The sequence below is a fragment of the Balaenoptera ricei genome, chromosome 4 (assembly GCF_028023285.1).
Source record: "Balaenoptera ricei isolate mBalRic1 chromosome 4, mBalRic1.hap2, whole genome shotgun sequence".
NCBI lineage: Eukaryota > Metazoa > Chordata > Mammalia > Artiodactyla > Balaenopteridae > Balaenoptera > Balaenoptera ricei.
In genome coordinates, this window is record NC_082642.1 from 4,318,887 (window position 1) to 4,335,669 (window position 16,783).

Below are 16,783 nucleotides of genomic sequence, written 5' to 3' on the forward strand. Positions count from 1 at the left end.
TAGAGGACAGATCCCCATCCCAGCCCTTAACACTCCGGAATACATTCCTGGCTTTACTGTTAGTTAGTTAGTTAGTTAGTTAGTTAGTTAATTTAGGCTGTGTTGGGTCTTTGTTTCTGTGCAAGGGCTTTCTCTAGTTGCGGCAAGCGGGGGCCACTCTTCATCGCGGTGCGCGGGCCTCTCACTATCGCAGCCTCTCTTGTTGGGAGCAGAGGCTCCAGACGCGCAGGCTCAGTAGTTGTGGCTCACGGGCCCAGTTGCTCCGCGGCATGTGGGATCTTCCCAGACCAGGGCTCGAACCCGTGTCTCCTGCATTGGCAGGTGGATTCTCAACCACTGCACCACCAGGGAAGCCCGCACTTATTTATTTTTAAAATTGCATGAAGAAATGCTTTCCCACCATCCCAGTTCACTGTAGGCCATCTGCCCAGGCAGACTGGCAAAAGTTCAGTGCCACCAAAGTCACCTCCTTGAGGGCAGGAGGCACACAGGCATAGGTTCTTCAGTGGAACGGAAGCCCCCAGAGGGCAGGGATCTGGTCTCTGCACTGTTCACCGCTACATCCCAGCACTTAGAATAGCGCCTGAAAGGATGCAGGTGCACCATAAAAGTTCACTGAGTAAACAGGGAGAAATGAAAGCTGCTCTCTTGAGAAGTGCAGCTGTAAAGGGAAGGAGAGACTTAGGGGTGGGTTGGGGGCCAGCAGTAGTACAGCAGAGGGTGGGCAAGACAGAAAACAGGAGGAGAAAAATGAACTAACAAGAGGGGCACACACAGCAAGCACCTGGAATTCTCGGGGACAAGATCACCAGGAGCAGCGCTGAGGGGGCTTCCTTGTAGAGGAAAGACTTGGCACTGGGCCTGAGCCCTGAGAAGTAAGATACTTGGTAATTCGAGGAGTTCTGAGAAGGGCATTCCAGGAAGTAGGAAAAACATAGGCAAAGGAACAAGAAAGGAAGTTTTTAAATGGAAGATAATTTGAGGGATGCAACATCTATTCAGCATTTTATTATAAAATATTTCAAACCATATGATGCCTTAAATTTACCACAAACTTTTTCATTTTAAGTCTATGAACTAAAAAAGTCACATTTTAGTACTATTTCACATTTAATAGCAACTAGCTTCCTGGAGTTTCCGTTCCAGAGCCAGAACAAGGCCAAGTTGAGCAGCAAGATGGGGGTGGAATAGTCTCCGAGATGGCAGCTTCGCAGTAAGAAGCTTAAAATTTGTTATTAGAAAGAACATCAGATTCAGGAAGGTCAAGGTCTAGCCCCATGTTGGCAGTAACTCACCTCCTGCGTGACTTTAGGCAAATCACTTCACCTTTTTGAGTCTCATCTTACATCTGGGAGAAAACTGAGGGAGTTGGACTACAGACCTATAATTAGGGTCACAACATATTTTATCGTCTAAAGACACTTTGGAAAGTCAAAGAGGGTGCTATTCTTAATTTTGCCAGAACAACAGACATAACGCTGATCCCAAAGAAACCAAGATGTACAGTCATCTTACTTACATGCTTCAGCTCTGAAGCACCATCCTTCTCTAGAAACACCCAAGGCTCCCTTCATGCTCTCTAGCTGGCCCTGTGCCTGGCACATCCCAGATGCTCACTAAGCGTTTGCCCCATCTCCTTTTGGTGAGTTTTTCTGCATTCTTTATGTAATCAAAGCTATTGATCTGTTCTTCCACAACTTCACTGCCTTATAATAGCTGAACCGTCCTTGTGCCAAACAGCTGCACCCTTCCTTCGGTTGATTTTACATTCCGTATAGTCCCAGGTGCCTCTACTATGGAACAGTTTTTCAAAGAAGGTAAATATTTAGGTACAAACCCTATTCTTTTTCAAACCAAAGAATAAGTAGCCAAAGAATGTAATCGACTGGTCGGAAATTCTGCAATTACTCAAGGCCTGGGTGGTGGTGAAAACCTTCTCAACTAGCTTGCTAATGGACCACTTTAACCATGTATAACATAAAAGAGAGAAACGTTAAAAAAACATACCTATGCATTTGGCAAATCTCAGAAGCAAAGAAAACATTCTGCATAGGCCTGAACTCTGATTGCTCAAAACCAGGTAACCCAGAGCTGGCCTGCACATTTCCAAATACAGCATGTAACGACTCGTTAGACTTTTAAACGCTGATTGGGTTTTTTTGGTTTTGTTGTGTTTTGTTTTAAGGAAAGTGCATCCTGGTTGTCATATACTTTCTTTCAGCACCAATGATACTTTATGCCTTGTAGGTTTAAAAGTATTTGTCCAGTTATTTACTTTAACTGTAATTGAGTTGGGGGGGGGGGAGGGGAGTGAGGGAGTCACTTCTTCCGTACCCAAGGAGACAGCCGCCCCTCTGCCCCTTCTGGAATGTTCTTTTGCTATTAATGAAAGAACTACAGATATGAGTCATACCCACGGGTTTACGGGTGACATAACTAGATATTCTGAGAACATTTCTCATTGAGGAAATGAACACCCATTCAGTCCATGGCAAGATCAAAAGGCAAGACGGTGGAGGACATCCCAGGAAAGGATCTAGCCTTGGTGTAAAAACTGGACACTCCGGTTTACTGCCTACTGTCTTGGAATAATCTCAGAAACCAGCAGTAGAGATTACATAAATTGTGAATGAGACAGTCAGGAAAAGCTCTGCTGATAAAGAGCAAACAATCCTTATAAACACAGAGAAAACGAAAACGTAAAGCGAAACCAACAACACTTTCTCCCTTACTAAAAAAGACAAAATAAAATCTTCATTTCTGAGAATTCTTTATAACAAGCAGTAATCTCCAAAGTGTTTAAGACTTTTTCATCCTTAAAGTCCTTTAAGATCCAAAGCTCAGACTTACTAAATTCTCTTTTTTTTAAGAGAGGCTTCCCCAAACAGAAGAGGTCTAGGTCTGTCTTCACAGGCCAAGGGGTTTAACCATCTTTAGAGTCAAAGAAATGCCTTCCTCAGCCCTGGTCTTGGGTGTGTCTCCTGTTGGTCACCTGCACAGACCAGCAAGCACTGCACCCACCGGAGGTGCCCTCCCCAGAGGGGAAAACACAGAGGAGCATCCTTGGAATGCGGCAGGGCTTTCCAGCAGCTTCCTGGAAGAATTCTGGGACCTTAGGAAGAGGTATTTCTTTGTTTTATAAACAAACACAGAGGATGCCGCTCCTTTTCTTATTCATTCCCTCTGTTAGCTCTTGAGCGCATTTGGAATACTCTCTTTCGGCTGTTTTTAAATCTCAAATAGCTTTCTATCACCCTGCCCCTCTCGGTTTTCTTCACCCTTGGAAAAGTTACTTCTAGTGCCAAAAACATGAAATGAGCATTTATCGTTTTTTTATGTGGATGGCTTTTTTCCTTCTTTTTCTTTTCTTATATCTCTCTAACAATCCAGGGACCCTGTTAAAATACTCTTAGAAAGTGGAGAGGATCTCTTCGGGTTGGCTTTCGCTAAGATTCTGTTACAGCCTTAGGGTTGTTACTCAAGAGCTGCTGACGCATTTGAATCACACCACGTAGGAGCCAAGTGGGAGACGGCGTAGGAACCCCAGAGGACCAAGAATTAGGGAACTTCTCCTTTCCCTCCACTGTTCCACCCTCTGACCCAACATAATACCTGCCTATGATGATTGTTCTAAGGGGAGGTTTCCAGTTTCCAAACAAATTGGTCAGCTATCTCTACATGGACAAAATCGCAATGTAACCAAACAGGACCCTACAGGGCCTTCCCAAGACAGACACCACCCGACCCCGCCAAAACCCTCTGTTTTTGCTCCCCTCTGAAGCACCTAGGTAACAGTATCTGATGCACATTTCCTGAGTTGTTTTACAGATGCTAAAACCACCGCCAAATGGAAGAACTTAACTACTTGATGACCATGAGCCCCCAGACCGACTGGCACCTAAGGATTCATAATGTCAACCATCCTGTTACCTCAACACCAGCCAATCAGAGAAAAGTGCACGAGCTGATCACATACCCTGGGACCACCCTCCCTCACGTGGCCTTTCCTTCGGGGATTTTTAGAGTGCGAGTCACCCATCCTTGTATTGGTGCCTTTACAATAAACACTGCACTTTCCTTCACCACAACCTGGTGTCAGCAGGTTGGCTTTACTGTGCACGGGCAAGCAGACCCAAGTTTGGTTCAGTAGCAGCACGGGTGGACTTGACAATTAAGCCCCCTTCCCTTCATCCTGTGTGAGGATGGACTCCCTACTAACTGCTGGTGAAACTGCAGGCACAAACACGATGGCTTCTGTCTCTGCATAAACTCTGGATGGGAAAGTGGGATTGTCAACAGGTTCGGGAACCGTTGATCGAAACCGCCCACCTTGGCCAGGCACGACGATAACCACTTGCATGAGTTGTCTCACAACAGGAGGTCCTAATAAGGACATGGTGCTGCCGTGGAAAACTAACCAGGAGAATTCGGGAGGGGCCGAAAGGAGGGAGGAGATGCCAGCCTATAATGTGGGCCAACCTCCCAGAAACCGTCATGCTAGAATCCGTCTTGGCTGAGAGATGCAAGAACCACCAGGGAGGACCCTGAGTCAGATCCAATATGGGCACAAGCAAGATGATTGGTCAGAGACAACCCAGAAACTAACCCTATTACCATAAAACCTGAGACCGAGAGCCGCATGGCCGAGCAGTCCTCCTGGGTTCCCTTACCCTGCTGTTCTCCGCCCAGGCACCCCTTCCCAATAAAGTCTTTTGCTTTGTCAGTACGTGTGTCTCCTCGGACAATTCATTTCCAAGTGTTAGACAAGAGCCCATTTTCTCAGGCCCTGGAAGGGGTTCCCCTTCCTGCAACAAACGTATTTCCCCAAACTGAGTATCTCTTTTGACAGAAATCACTGGTCTTTCTGCTGCCTGGTCGAAGGCAGGTGATACAAAATGACTTCAATTTCAGTAGCTAAGAAAACTCAGGGCCTAGGATCAAACTACCAGTTAGAGGTCATATTCCTAGGGCTCCTGGGTCATAATTTTATCAATGATTAAAATAAAATGATTTTTAAAACACTCTGTAAATATAAAAGCACACCACCTAAAAGCACAACACCTCCATCAGGAGTCATGGGGATGAAAATAACAATATCCATCTCTCAGGACACTGAGAAGATCACAGTGAGAAGACGCGAGCATCTGTATAAAGCACCCAGACCTATGCTTGGTGCATAACAGGTAATCAATACAAAAATAAATAGTAGGTAGAGTTTACTGTTTTTAGGGAGTCTGCGGACCAAGGGTAATCAGGTGGGGAAGACCGACAGCAGATATTCTGAAACCCTCTCCTCGCACATACTTACTGAGTCTCAGCTCCCAGCAGCATCTCCACTTTCTCGTTCACGTGGTTACTAAGGACCGTCAGCGTAAAGAGGTGACTAGCCGAGTTCTGTCTTGAATAAAGCACTGCGGAACTGTTCTTCCCTGGAGGAGAATTAAGCTCTTCGCTGTCACAAGACTCCACCAGTAGCTGATCTCTTAAGGAATAATCATTGACATTGTAACTTTCTTCACTGTAAGGAAGAGGGAAAAAGAATCTACCAGTAATTCAGTGGATGAGACTGGGACGTTATCGGTGTTCAAATCACATTTTGGGGGAAGGCGGCAGGGGAGGGAAGGAGGACAGGGAGAGAATGATTTATTTTGAAATAGGAATTGGACTCTGAATTAAATCTACTGATTACGTGTCAATATAACCCTCCAAAATTAAACCTGTTAATTACTATTTTTTCTGTAGTATACTAAATTGTATCTTACATATAAAAGCAATATTAAAAACAATTATTAGCACCTACTGTGTAGCACAGGGAACTCTACTCAATTTTCTGTAATGGCCTATATGAGAAAAGAATCTAAAAAAAGAGTGGATATATGTACATGTATAACTGATTCCCTTTGCTGTACATCTGAAACTAACACAACATTGTAAATCAACTATAGTCCAATAAAAATTTTAAAAAAACCAATTATTAAACCCTCTAGGTTTTATTTTACATTTTCCTGGCATTTTCGTGCAACAAGCGAGACAGGCACGCATCATGGTAAGGCTTGAACAGCTATACTTCCCCAGCCTTACCCCCCATCCGCAGGATAGAGGTCGTCCCAAACCTACTCACACTCTGGGTAGCAAAGCTGCACTCGCAGCCTCCAAACCACCAGGCACAGGAGGGAAGAACAGCCCCAGAGGTCTGCTTGCTTCTGGCAAGACGCCCAACCCATCCTTCCCTCCAACATGCATGGCCTCACCACCTGTTCAGAAACCACCAGGACTGATCCCGCCACGCCCTCTATCCCTGCTTATGCCCAAGACCGCCTGGTATTCTTCATTCCCCTGAAGGTACTCTCACCTGCACAGTGCTGTGAACATGCCTAATCGGGCCTCACCTCCCTAAGCCCATCGGCTGAAGCATTCCACTGCACCCTCTGGAAATGCACCTCATTTAGGGAATCCAGCAAAATCTTCTAAATCCTCTGCCCCTTCTCTGAACTCTCCCTTTACCTTCTTGCCTTAACAGACACTTGGCTCTTCTAGAGAGCACAGCCTGCTCTGAAGGCTCTCTGTCTGCTTGAGTCTCATTACTCCTAGACAATGATCGCTTCCTCCTCCCAGAAGGTCCCCAGCTTTGATGCTCATGCCATCAGTCTCTGTCTCATCATCACAGTCATCTCCAGGCCCCTGGATCATGCCTCATCCTCACTCGTGCGTTTAGTTGCTGGCTTACTGTCACTCTCCAACACTACTTCCTTGAATTTCCATGTGGCAATCCTTGCATTACCCCCGCCTCTCAGTTCCTTGACTTCCCCTTCAACAATCAACCTTGTCACTACCACCAACTGCAACCTCTCTGCAATCCCAACGTCAAACACCCCTGTCTAACCAGCCCCGCCAATCCCTTTGACTCACCTCTTCTAATCCTCAACCTCAACAATTTTAACCCACCATTCCTACAACCCACTCACTCCACCACCTTTCCCTCCATCCTTAAACACTTTGTGTCCTCTCATTCATGCTTATTCACTTATCCAACTTGAATTTCTTGATACCTACTTACAATCACTCCTTGCAGACACACTCATTTCCTTGGCAAATCCCAACTCTGGTTAGATACACCTCCCCCTCTATTCTCTATCTGTACTCTCAGTTGAACACGGCAGAGCTCAATAATAACTGCTGAGTAAATGGATGACCATGCAATACATTTTAATGTATTCTAGGAACCATACTGGATAATTACCTTACTTAATAATAAATACAAATGTATGAACTCAGGAGAGCTAAGAGATAAAAAAAATCCTTGTGCCCAACTATACTAGGAATTTCGGAATAGGCCATTTTGTTCAAGATTTCTTAGAAAGTTTTTCATTCGGTGGTGGGCATCTGCCTGTCAACCACTCCCTGTAACTCTCTTTAGAAACTTTATAATCATTTTTAAAATTTAGTTTGATAGATTCTTCCCCCTCCAAAACCGGCAAACACAGTTATATCATCTATAAAAGCAAAATACTGCCTATTGATCAAGTCTGTTTGTTGCTAGGGTAATCATCTGTATTAACTGAAAGTTCACATGGCAAGATCACCTCCAAAGCTCCCCTGAGACTGCCGACGGACCAGCACAACCATACTCAGAATATATAAAATATTTCTCATATCAAAATGAGGCTTATCAAAGGTCACATAATTTTTATAAAAGGAGGAAGCAGGGTAATACACTTTACAAACAAACAATGTTATACTTTTAAAAGACCGTGTTTACCAGAAACAAAGCAGTCGATTTTTGGCAAAGCTGGTGTCAGGCTGCACCCCGCAGGCCTACAAGCCTCGTAGCTGCCCAGCCTCGAGACCGAAGAAAGAGCGCGGAAACAGCGACAGAGACATCAGTGGTTTATTGGAGAGGGGATCTCACACATCCGAAACATCCGCGGCCTGTGCTGCAGACAGCGGGCGGGACAGGGCAGGAGTCTTCATTGCTTGGGGCGGGGGAGACGGACGCTACCATTTATAGGGGGAAGTGACGCCAGGTGGGCTTATCAGTTACCAGGGAGACCAGCAGCTGGGGCACATCACTCACAGCCCCTCAGGTTAATGACCATCACGAGGGTAGATGTTTCTCTTTAATAAACTAGCAGATGGAATCATTCTGGCCTGATGATTAGAACAATCACTAGCTGGGGCAGGGGGCAAGCACGTTCCTGTGAGTAAGGTGTAGGTGGCACTGCTCCAGCAGGGGATGTACAGAGAACAAGAGTACAGCCATTTTGAGTGGCCTGACCATACAGCAAGTAAAGCTTATAATATTGTCTATAGCTCAGACACAGATGTAGTAAAACCCAGAACTCAGGATAAAACCAAAAAGTAAAAAATAAAGACAAAAGCAAAACCTCAAGAACAACATCAAAAACAAGATGAACAAGGACTTGCTTGTTACTGTCCTCTCTCTGCACCTTTCAGTTACTCTTTTGGTCCAACTCACAAGTTTAAAAAGATGACCTGGGGCTTCCCTGGTGGCACAGTGGTTGAGAATCTGCCTGCCAATGCAGGGGACACGGGTTCGAGCCCTGGTCTGGGAAGATCCCACATGCCGTGGAGCAGCTAGGCCCGTGAGCCACAACCACTGAGCCTGCGCGTCTGGAGCCTGTGCTCCGCAAAAAGAGAGGCCGCGACAGTGAGAGGCCCGCGCACCGCGATGAAGAGTGGCCCCCGCTTGCCGCAACTAGAGAAAGCCCTCGCACAGAAACGAAGACCCAACACAGCCATAAATAAATAAATAAATAAATAAATAAATAAATAAATAAATAATTAATTTTAAAAAAAAGGATGACCTTTTAGTTAAAGACGCCCATTTCCAGTTAAAAATAATTCTGCTTCAGAGAAATCCAAGCTCCTTAATGTGGCGCACATGGGGTATGTAGGCAGTGCCCTAAATAATGACATTGCAAAGGTATTCTTTGTATTCCCAAAGAAATAAAAGGCAAAGAACTCTATATGCTATAAAGCCATCATTCAAGATGACTCAAGTTCCAAAAAGTCTTCAGCATAAAGTGGCTTTACTTACTAGGTAGTCCCCAGTAGAATTCAAGACGAAGAGTTCACAGGAAACTAATGTAAACAAATATGAAAAAACTAGTTAAGTCTTTTTTTCCCTCTTAATTTTCAGAGTTCATATTTCCCCCAGCGTTTGCCTAAATACAACCAGTGTTTGCCTAAATACAAACAATACCAGCTACTGTTGTTTCATCGATGTGTTGAATCTTTGTCTTCGGGGGGTAATTAGAGACAGAAGTAGACAATAGAATGTTTTTTTAATTGTTCTCTTAAGCCATGACAACTGCAATGCCATTAAGACCTAGGGTGACCGTTTGATCCAGTTTATACCTGTGGTTCTCTCAGGTGTCCAGTTGGGATGATACTGGATGAAACTGGCAGCCACTTTATTTATAGCTATGTGAGTTCACCTCAAGGTATCCGTGTCTACACATCTGCACATCTGGGTCATTGAATGTGCCTGGACACAGAACTTTCCCCTGTTTTGCCTTCTGTATCCAAAATAGGATGCAGGAAACAAGTTTGCTTTTTTTTTTTTTAACTGATTCAATAGCAGTCACCCAATATCATTATTTCATCTAGACCTGCAAACGTCTTCATTATGTGATACATAATGTCCACAACTTCTTCTCGACTCCTTTAATGAATTTAATATAAAAAACTTGATTTAACAGTAGTCAAGTAAGTTGATGATTCATCCTTGTCAGCTATTATTCAAACCCAATGGAATAAAAACTGAAAAGGAGCTCACTCTTGCTAGCGTGTTTGTGCTCTCTCACACACACACTCACACACTTAATCTCGTAAAGGTTCCAAATAATATTTTCCCCTCTCTAAATCTGCTAAATACTGCGTGAAATTCATTCTCCTCATGTCAGCCAGCACCTACTGTCTCTCTCATGCTAATACAGAAGGATAACTGTTAAAATATGGGCTTAAGCAGAAGAGGAGCGAATCCACAGTCAGATGCAGCCGTTTACAACCCCACTGCCTCCTCCGCCGACCCACCCGTGTCCAGTAAGTACAAAGCAAGCTCAGCTGGGTTGGGAAAGATGCTCCTTTCCTAGGGAAGTTGATGCTAATCAGACTTCCCCATGTTTGTTTCTTCCATTTAGCAAACATATGGTTTACATAGTCTCTGAAACAATTTGGATCATGCAATTAGGAAGTTAAACTGCTCAGAAAAAGGCAAATGGAAAAACCACCTTTCCTCGCACGGAGAAGTTTATATGTAGACTTCCTCTGATTGTCTCAGACTGGCTTCAAGTTTACCAGCTGCTCATGAAACAAGCGGCAGCTTTGTGCAAGCAGAGGCTCCTATCAGGCGCAGCAATCAAATCTATACAAGCCTGTTGCTCTGTGGTATAAACAATGATGGGTCTCCCTGTTGAAACCCACTTAAAGTCCTATTAACCTTTGTTGAGATTCCTTTCTTTTCTTAACAAGATAAAAAGCTATCAGTAGAGAACAGGATATGGTGGTAAATAAGTACCTCAATTATTCTTCCCTTGGAAGGCGTTCTTTTGTTAAGCAGTTCGATAGTGTTTGGTTCTACTACATGCTACCTAACAGCATGGGCTGAAAACTGATACACCTTTTTGTGAATAGTGGATTTCTTTTTTTTTTTAATTAATTTATTTATTTGTTTATTTTTGGCTGCACTGGGTCTTCGTTGCTACATGCAGACTTAGTCTCTAGTTGCAGCAAGCAGGGGCTACTCTTTGTTGCGGTGCGCGGGCTACTCATTGTGGTGGCTTCTCTTGTTGCAGAGCATGGGCTCTAGGTGCATGGGCTCAGCAGTTGTGGCACATGGGCTCAGTAGTTGTGGCTCGCAGGCTCAGTAGTTGTGGCTCGCAGGCTCTAGAGTGCAGGCTCAGTAGTTGTGGCGCACGGGCTTAGTTGCTCCGCGGCATGTGGGATCTTCCCAGACCAGGGCTGGAACCCTGGCAGGGAAGATTCTTAACTGTGCCACCAGGGAAGTCCCAACAGTGGATTTCTTAAAGTGATTATTACGGAGCACTTTGAACTTTCTCTCCCACAGATTTCTATAAAGGTGGGAATTTTTCATACTGGGCATATATTTATTACTTTTAAATCAGGACAGTATTTACAACTGCATACAACATACATACATTTTTAGAATACCAAAGCTGCGTATGTACATACTCAGTAGTGAGTGCAGGGTGACAGACACCCAGCTCCACTCAGGACTTACTCTGGGAAGGAGGGGGAGGAAGAAGGGATGATGATGAAGAGGCTTTAGGTATACCTGCAGTATTATATCAGGGCTTTTGTTTAAAAAGAAGAGATCTGGGCTTCCCTGGTGGCGCCGTGGTTGAGAGTCTGCCTGCCAATGCAGGGGAACATGGGTTCGAGCCCTGGCCTGGGAAGATCCCACATGACGCGGAGCAACTAGGCCCGTGAGCCACAACTACTGAGCCTGCGTGTCTGGAGCCTGTGCTCCGCAACAAGAGAGGCCGCGATAGTGAGAGGCCCGCGCACCGCGATGAAGAGTGGCCCCCGCTTGCCGCAACTAGAGAAAGCCCTCGCACAGAAACGAAGACTCAACACAGCCATAAATAAATAAATAAATAAATTTAAAAAGAAGAGATCTGACAGTGATATAGCAAAAAATTTATATCTGTTAAACATGGATGATAGGCATGTTAGTGTTCGATAATTTTCTGTATGTTTGAAATATTTTGCAATTCAAGGTAAAAAAAATTTTAATAATAAATGCATAGATGTGAAGACTATCATCATTCCACGTGTCTGTGGATGCCTGAGGGTACAGGTGAAGGGACTCTTGGGCAATGGAATTTTTTTGGCCCTATAAACAACTGATTATTTGCATATAACATCATTGACTGAAAATATATTATAAGGTAAGAGTGAATTCACTAAAGTGGCTGGGTTAAAAAGAAAAAGGCTCTTCTGAGACTTCCCTGGTGGTCCAGTGGCTAAGACTCCACGCTCCCAATGCAGGGGGCCTGGGTTTGATCTCTGGTTGGGGAACTAGATCCTAGATCCCGTATGCCACAACAACAACAACAACAACAAAAGATCCCGCAGGCCACAACGAAGATCCCGCAGGCCGCAACTAAGATCCCGCAGGCCGCAACTAAGACCCGGCGCAGCTAGCTAAATAAATAAAGAAACAAACGAATAAATAAATGTCTTTTCCATATATGAACGAATAACACTCAGAAAATATAGTGGAAGAAGTGATCTTATTTATAATAGACACAAAACCCACAAAATATTTACGATTAAACTTAACACGTTTCTCCTATATGAAGACAGCTTTCAAATACTTTAGAAGAAGGCCTGAATGGATAGAAAAGTTTGATATTAAAGAGGTATCAATTCTTCCTAAATTAATATATAATTTTACCACCATCTCTCTGAAAAAAATCTCAGGATTTTGGGGGGCAGCAAGGACAGGGAATAGTCAAGCTGATTCTAAAACATGAAGAAAAATAAACATGAAAGAACAGTCAGACTGTGAAAGAAAATGAGCATGAACTAGCCATATGATATATTAAAAACATATTTTAAAGCTACAGTAATTCAAAGACTGAGACTGATAGGTATTAGCTGACAGATGGATAGTGAAACAGAACAGTGGCTTCACAAATTGACCCCAAATACATCTGAGAATTTACTACATGATATAAGTGACATTTCACATCTGTGGAATATTGATGGTTTAGTCAACAAATAATATTGGGACATCTGGAGAAACATCTGAAAAATTTTTAAAAGCTGGCTCCCAATCTCACTCCATAAACCAGGGTAGTTCCTTGGGTCCAAGCTCTGGGTACATAACAGTCATGAAGAAGAGGTGGTGATGGAACAGGTCTTTCTGTGGGGCCTTGTGACCAGGGGGTTGCTTTCACACATGCAAATACCATAGGAAGAGTTCCCACCTTACCCCTTATGAGCAAACATCTTACGTTATTGAGGATGACCAGGAATGAGAAATAGGCTAGATGACCAAGATGGAACCAGGAATATGAAAGCAAAGATGGAGATGGGGAAAACGAGAAAAAGGGTTAGACTATAAAGACCAGCTTTCCTACCCTCCTGCTCAAGTCAGCCTTATCTGTAAGTTGTCTCACCTTCCACCTTGCATTGTTCTGGAACTTTCTTTCAGAGCCAAAATCTGACAGATTGGAAGGAGAACTTCCAATTCTTCCTTTTGTAAAAGAGTTAAATTTAAAAGATAAAATGCTAGCAATGATTATCCAAAACAAAACACAATGATTTTCTGGCTCTATCGTCAAAAGTAACATTTATTTTTCACCTAGTCGGTAGCTCTTTTTCCATAGGCTTTGTTTATTAAAACATTCAGTTTCCCTGTGCTGAAAAAAATCTTTACTTGAATCTGCTCGTCAAAAGACAAACGTCTCCTTAGTTAGCAGCTGACTGCGTTTTCTGCCCACATGCCAGTGAAACTGCTCCCCAAAGTCATGGTGGCCCAACACCCTACCAAATCCAGTGACTGGATGTCACCACTATTCATCTACAGAACTTGATGAGGTTGAGCCCCTGTGACATCCTGAAACTCTATCTTCCTCTTCTAATGCCTTCTGCAACAGTTCTAAGTCATCCTTTTTTATGGCCATTCTCTAAGATCCTCTCCTAGACCCTCTTGTTTTTCTCTCAGGGATTTATAATGACTCTGCCATTTTCCCCATGTGCAGATTCACAAAAGTCCGTGGGATTTTATAAAATCAAAGAGTTTCTTCCCATTTCCCTTCAAGACACGTACAAGAATTCTTCCTCTGCAGATTTCAACTTGTTTCTCTTCCCCTTCTGAAAACATGACTGCTAAATCCCCACACTTGATCTTGTGCTTAACTGGAATAAGAATACCCTAGTTAAACATTTCTAGGATGGAGGAGATTGGATTATGCTGAAATTTACTTTGAGTTAAGAGGTTGAAACACTTTTTTGACATGACTGAAGTTGATTTCAATTTTAAATCTTGGTTTTAGAATTAAACAAATTTTTAGTAGAAAAATGTACAATTTTAAAGTAATAAAGTACAGTGTAACAGGTAAGAGTACTGACTTGATTGAGAATGTCTGGTAAGAATCCCAATTCCATCACTCACTCGCTTTGTGATCTTGAACAAGTTACTGATCCTCTCTGTGTTTTCTCATATGTAAACTGGGGATAACAATACCCATCTCTTAGGACTGCTGGGAGAATTAAATGAGATAATACATTTATTATCTTTTTGCATGTAGAGCTTTTACAATCATGCCTGGCTTACAGTCAGTAAATGTTATTAGCTATTATTTCAAATCTTCCTGCAGAACATCATGCCTTTAAATTGCCTGGCATTTTGTTAAAAGCCATTATAGGTGCTTTGCAAATGAGTGAGCGGACTAAGCATAATTAGAGCTAAATACCTGTGTCAAGAAATTCATAATTTGGCAGGGGCTCCGACCAGCAAAACAAGGCATGATATTTACTCAAAAACTTATTTCAAACAGACTTACTTGCTCAGTTCCTCAAAATAATTCTGAAGACTAACAAACATGCCACACGCATGTTACGAACATTCACCTACAAGCCTTTGTGAACAGTTTTCATTTCTCTTAGGATGGAACATCGCATGGAATTGCTGGGTCATATGGTAAACTGCTTAACTTTTTAAGAAACTGCCAGACCACTTTCCAAAGTGGCTGTATCATTTTAAATACGTTCTCACCAGCAGCGTATTAGGGCTCCAGTTTCTCTCCATCCTCACCAACACTACCTTTGTCTTTATTATAGTCATCCTAGTGGCTGTGAAATGGTATCTAATTTTGGTTTTAACCTGCGTTTCCCTAATGACTAGTGATGCTGAGCATCTTTTCATATACAAAGCCATTTGGAGATCTTCTTTGCTGAAATGTCTATTCAAATTTTTGCTTACTTAAAAATTGAGTTGGTTTACTTTTTTTTTTTTTTTTTGAGTTGGTTTACTTTTGAGTTTTAAGAATTCTTTATGTAATCTGGATGTAAGTCCTTTATCAAGTATGATTTGAAAATATTTTATCCCAGTCTGTTGTTTGTCAATTCATTTTCTTAATGATTTTTTTCCTATTATGTAAGTTTCAGGTGTATCAATACATTGCTCAGGACCACTTTATAGCACAGCCAGCTTTTAAAAGACTCTTTTAAAAGACTAAAGACTAGACTTCCAAAAGGAAAAAAAAAAAAAAAAAAAAAAAGCCATACGCTTCCTATTTCATTGTTGAGAAAATAACAAATAGCGGAGAAGACGGTCACATTTGTTGGTAAGGTGAGGATCTGTTGTGATTCAGTGTCACCAAGAAAGATGGCCGATGATCCACAACAGGACCAGAAAGCCCCCATTCCTGTCACCACGGATCTCCAGATTCTCCAACCTGGGACCTCCCTGTCTGCCATGGGACATCCTGAACCCATGGTCCTTGACAAAGAGGAGATGGGCAGGTCCAAGAGGCTGTCTGACATTACTGAAGCTTCCTCTCTGGCATAACCAGAACTAAGCAAGCTCTGAAGAAAAAGTAGGCAGCTTCTGAAGCTGGTGACTCCAAATTATGGGAGTAATCCCCACACTGCAATTCAGGTTTATCTCCACTGACCTCCTTGAATAAAGGGAAAAATATACTGAATTCACTTTTGTCAGCCACGAAGTTAAAGTGTCTCCTAATTGGATATGAGGGACGTTACAAGAAAATCGCTAATACAGACATGTACACATGATTCATAACAACTTATAAAAGATTAAGAGTCGATCAATGGTTATCTCGCACTCACTTGCCATCTGACATGGGTTCTTGATGGGGGATGGGAAGGGAGAGGCATGGCATTAAATGTAATTATTCCTAAGGCCATATTTCAGAGGCCATAATCCAGGTTTGGCCTTGGAGTGCACCAAACCTTCAGCTGTGTAGCAGTGGCTTAAGGTTTCAAACCATTTTTTTTAAACAAGAAAATATTCTAGAAGCAGAAGAGCAATAATTTGATTTGCACCAAAACTTTGGGGAGATACACAATACCAGGAATAATGATGATATGCAGCAGGTATCAGTCCCTCAGCAGGGACAATTCACTGTGTTAAGAGCTTTGTGTGCACTATCTCACTTAATTCTCATAGACATTCCAGAAAGATGATGAGATTGTTATCCCCATTTTACAGATGAGAACACTGAGACTGAGAGATTAAAGGCAACTTGCCCAAGGTCACACGGCCAGGATTTTGAGCGCAGTTCTGTCTGACCCCAGACATCGATACTGTGCTTCTCAGTTGGTGAAGCTTTTGACACTGAATGGCAACATCAACTCTTCTTACAGACGCAGAGGAGACAATACTCTTACTACTCGTGATGTCAGGGGATCAAGGATATGTGGGGTGGCGAGAGTAAGAGAGAAGCAGGAAGAGGAAAGGGGGCTCTCTCATTTCTCTCCCACCTCATCTGTCCATCTTGATCTTAGGACCTGATCCAAGTGGTCAGAAACAACCAAGTTTTATGTTCCAGGAATAAAAGTGCTTTGAGTCAGAGTCTTACTGCCTTTTCTTTACCAAGATACTCAAGTTAATTTTCCAAGGAAGGAGTTTATTCTGCAGAGACAGAGGGACAATGTCAGGTGGCCTCAGTTTTCTATAATGGGAAAGCTGTCAAAATGGAAAAACTCAAAATGGGGCCAAATCAGGCCATGACCCTTTCCAGGGAGTCTGCATCGCTTTAAGCTA

At 43.0% G+C, this 16,783-nt stretch overlaps 1 protein-coding gene across 2 annotated transcripts in view; it reads right to left on the bottom strand.

Annotated features, from left to right (window-relative positions):
* ARHGEF26 (Rho guanine nucleotide exchange factor 26) overlaps positions 1 to 16,783 on the bottom strand; it is a 150,008-nt gene that overhangs the window by 19,357 nt on the left and 113,868 nt on the right. Inside the window, exon 12 of one of the 2 annotated variants that reach the window (XM_059920083.1) lies at positions 5,309 to 5,518. The exons of the other annotated variant lie outside the window; for it this stretch is intronic. Within the exon in view, the coding sequence (XP_059776066.1) occupies positions 5,309 to 5,518 (210 nt within the window). The remainder of the gene's footprint in view (positions 1 to 5,308; positions 5,519 to 16,783) is intronic. 2 annotated transcript variants of the gene reach the window in all.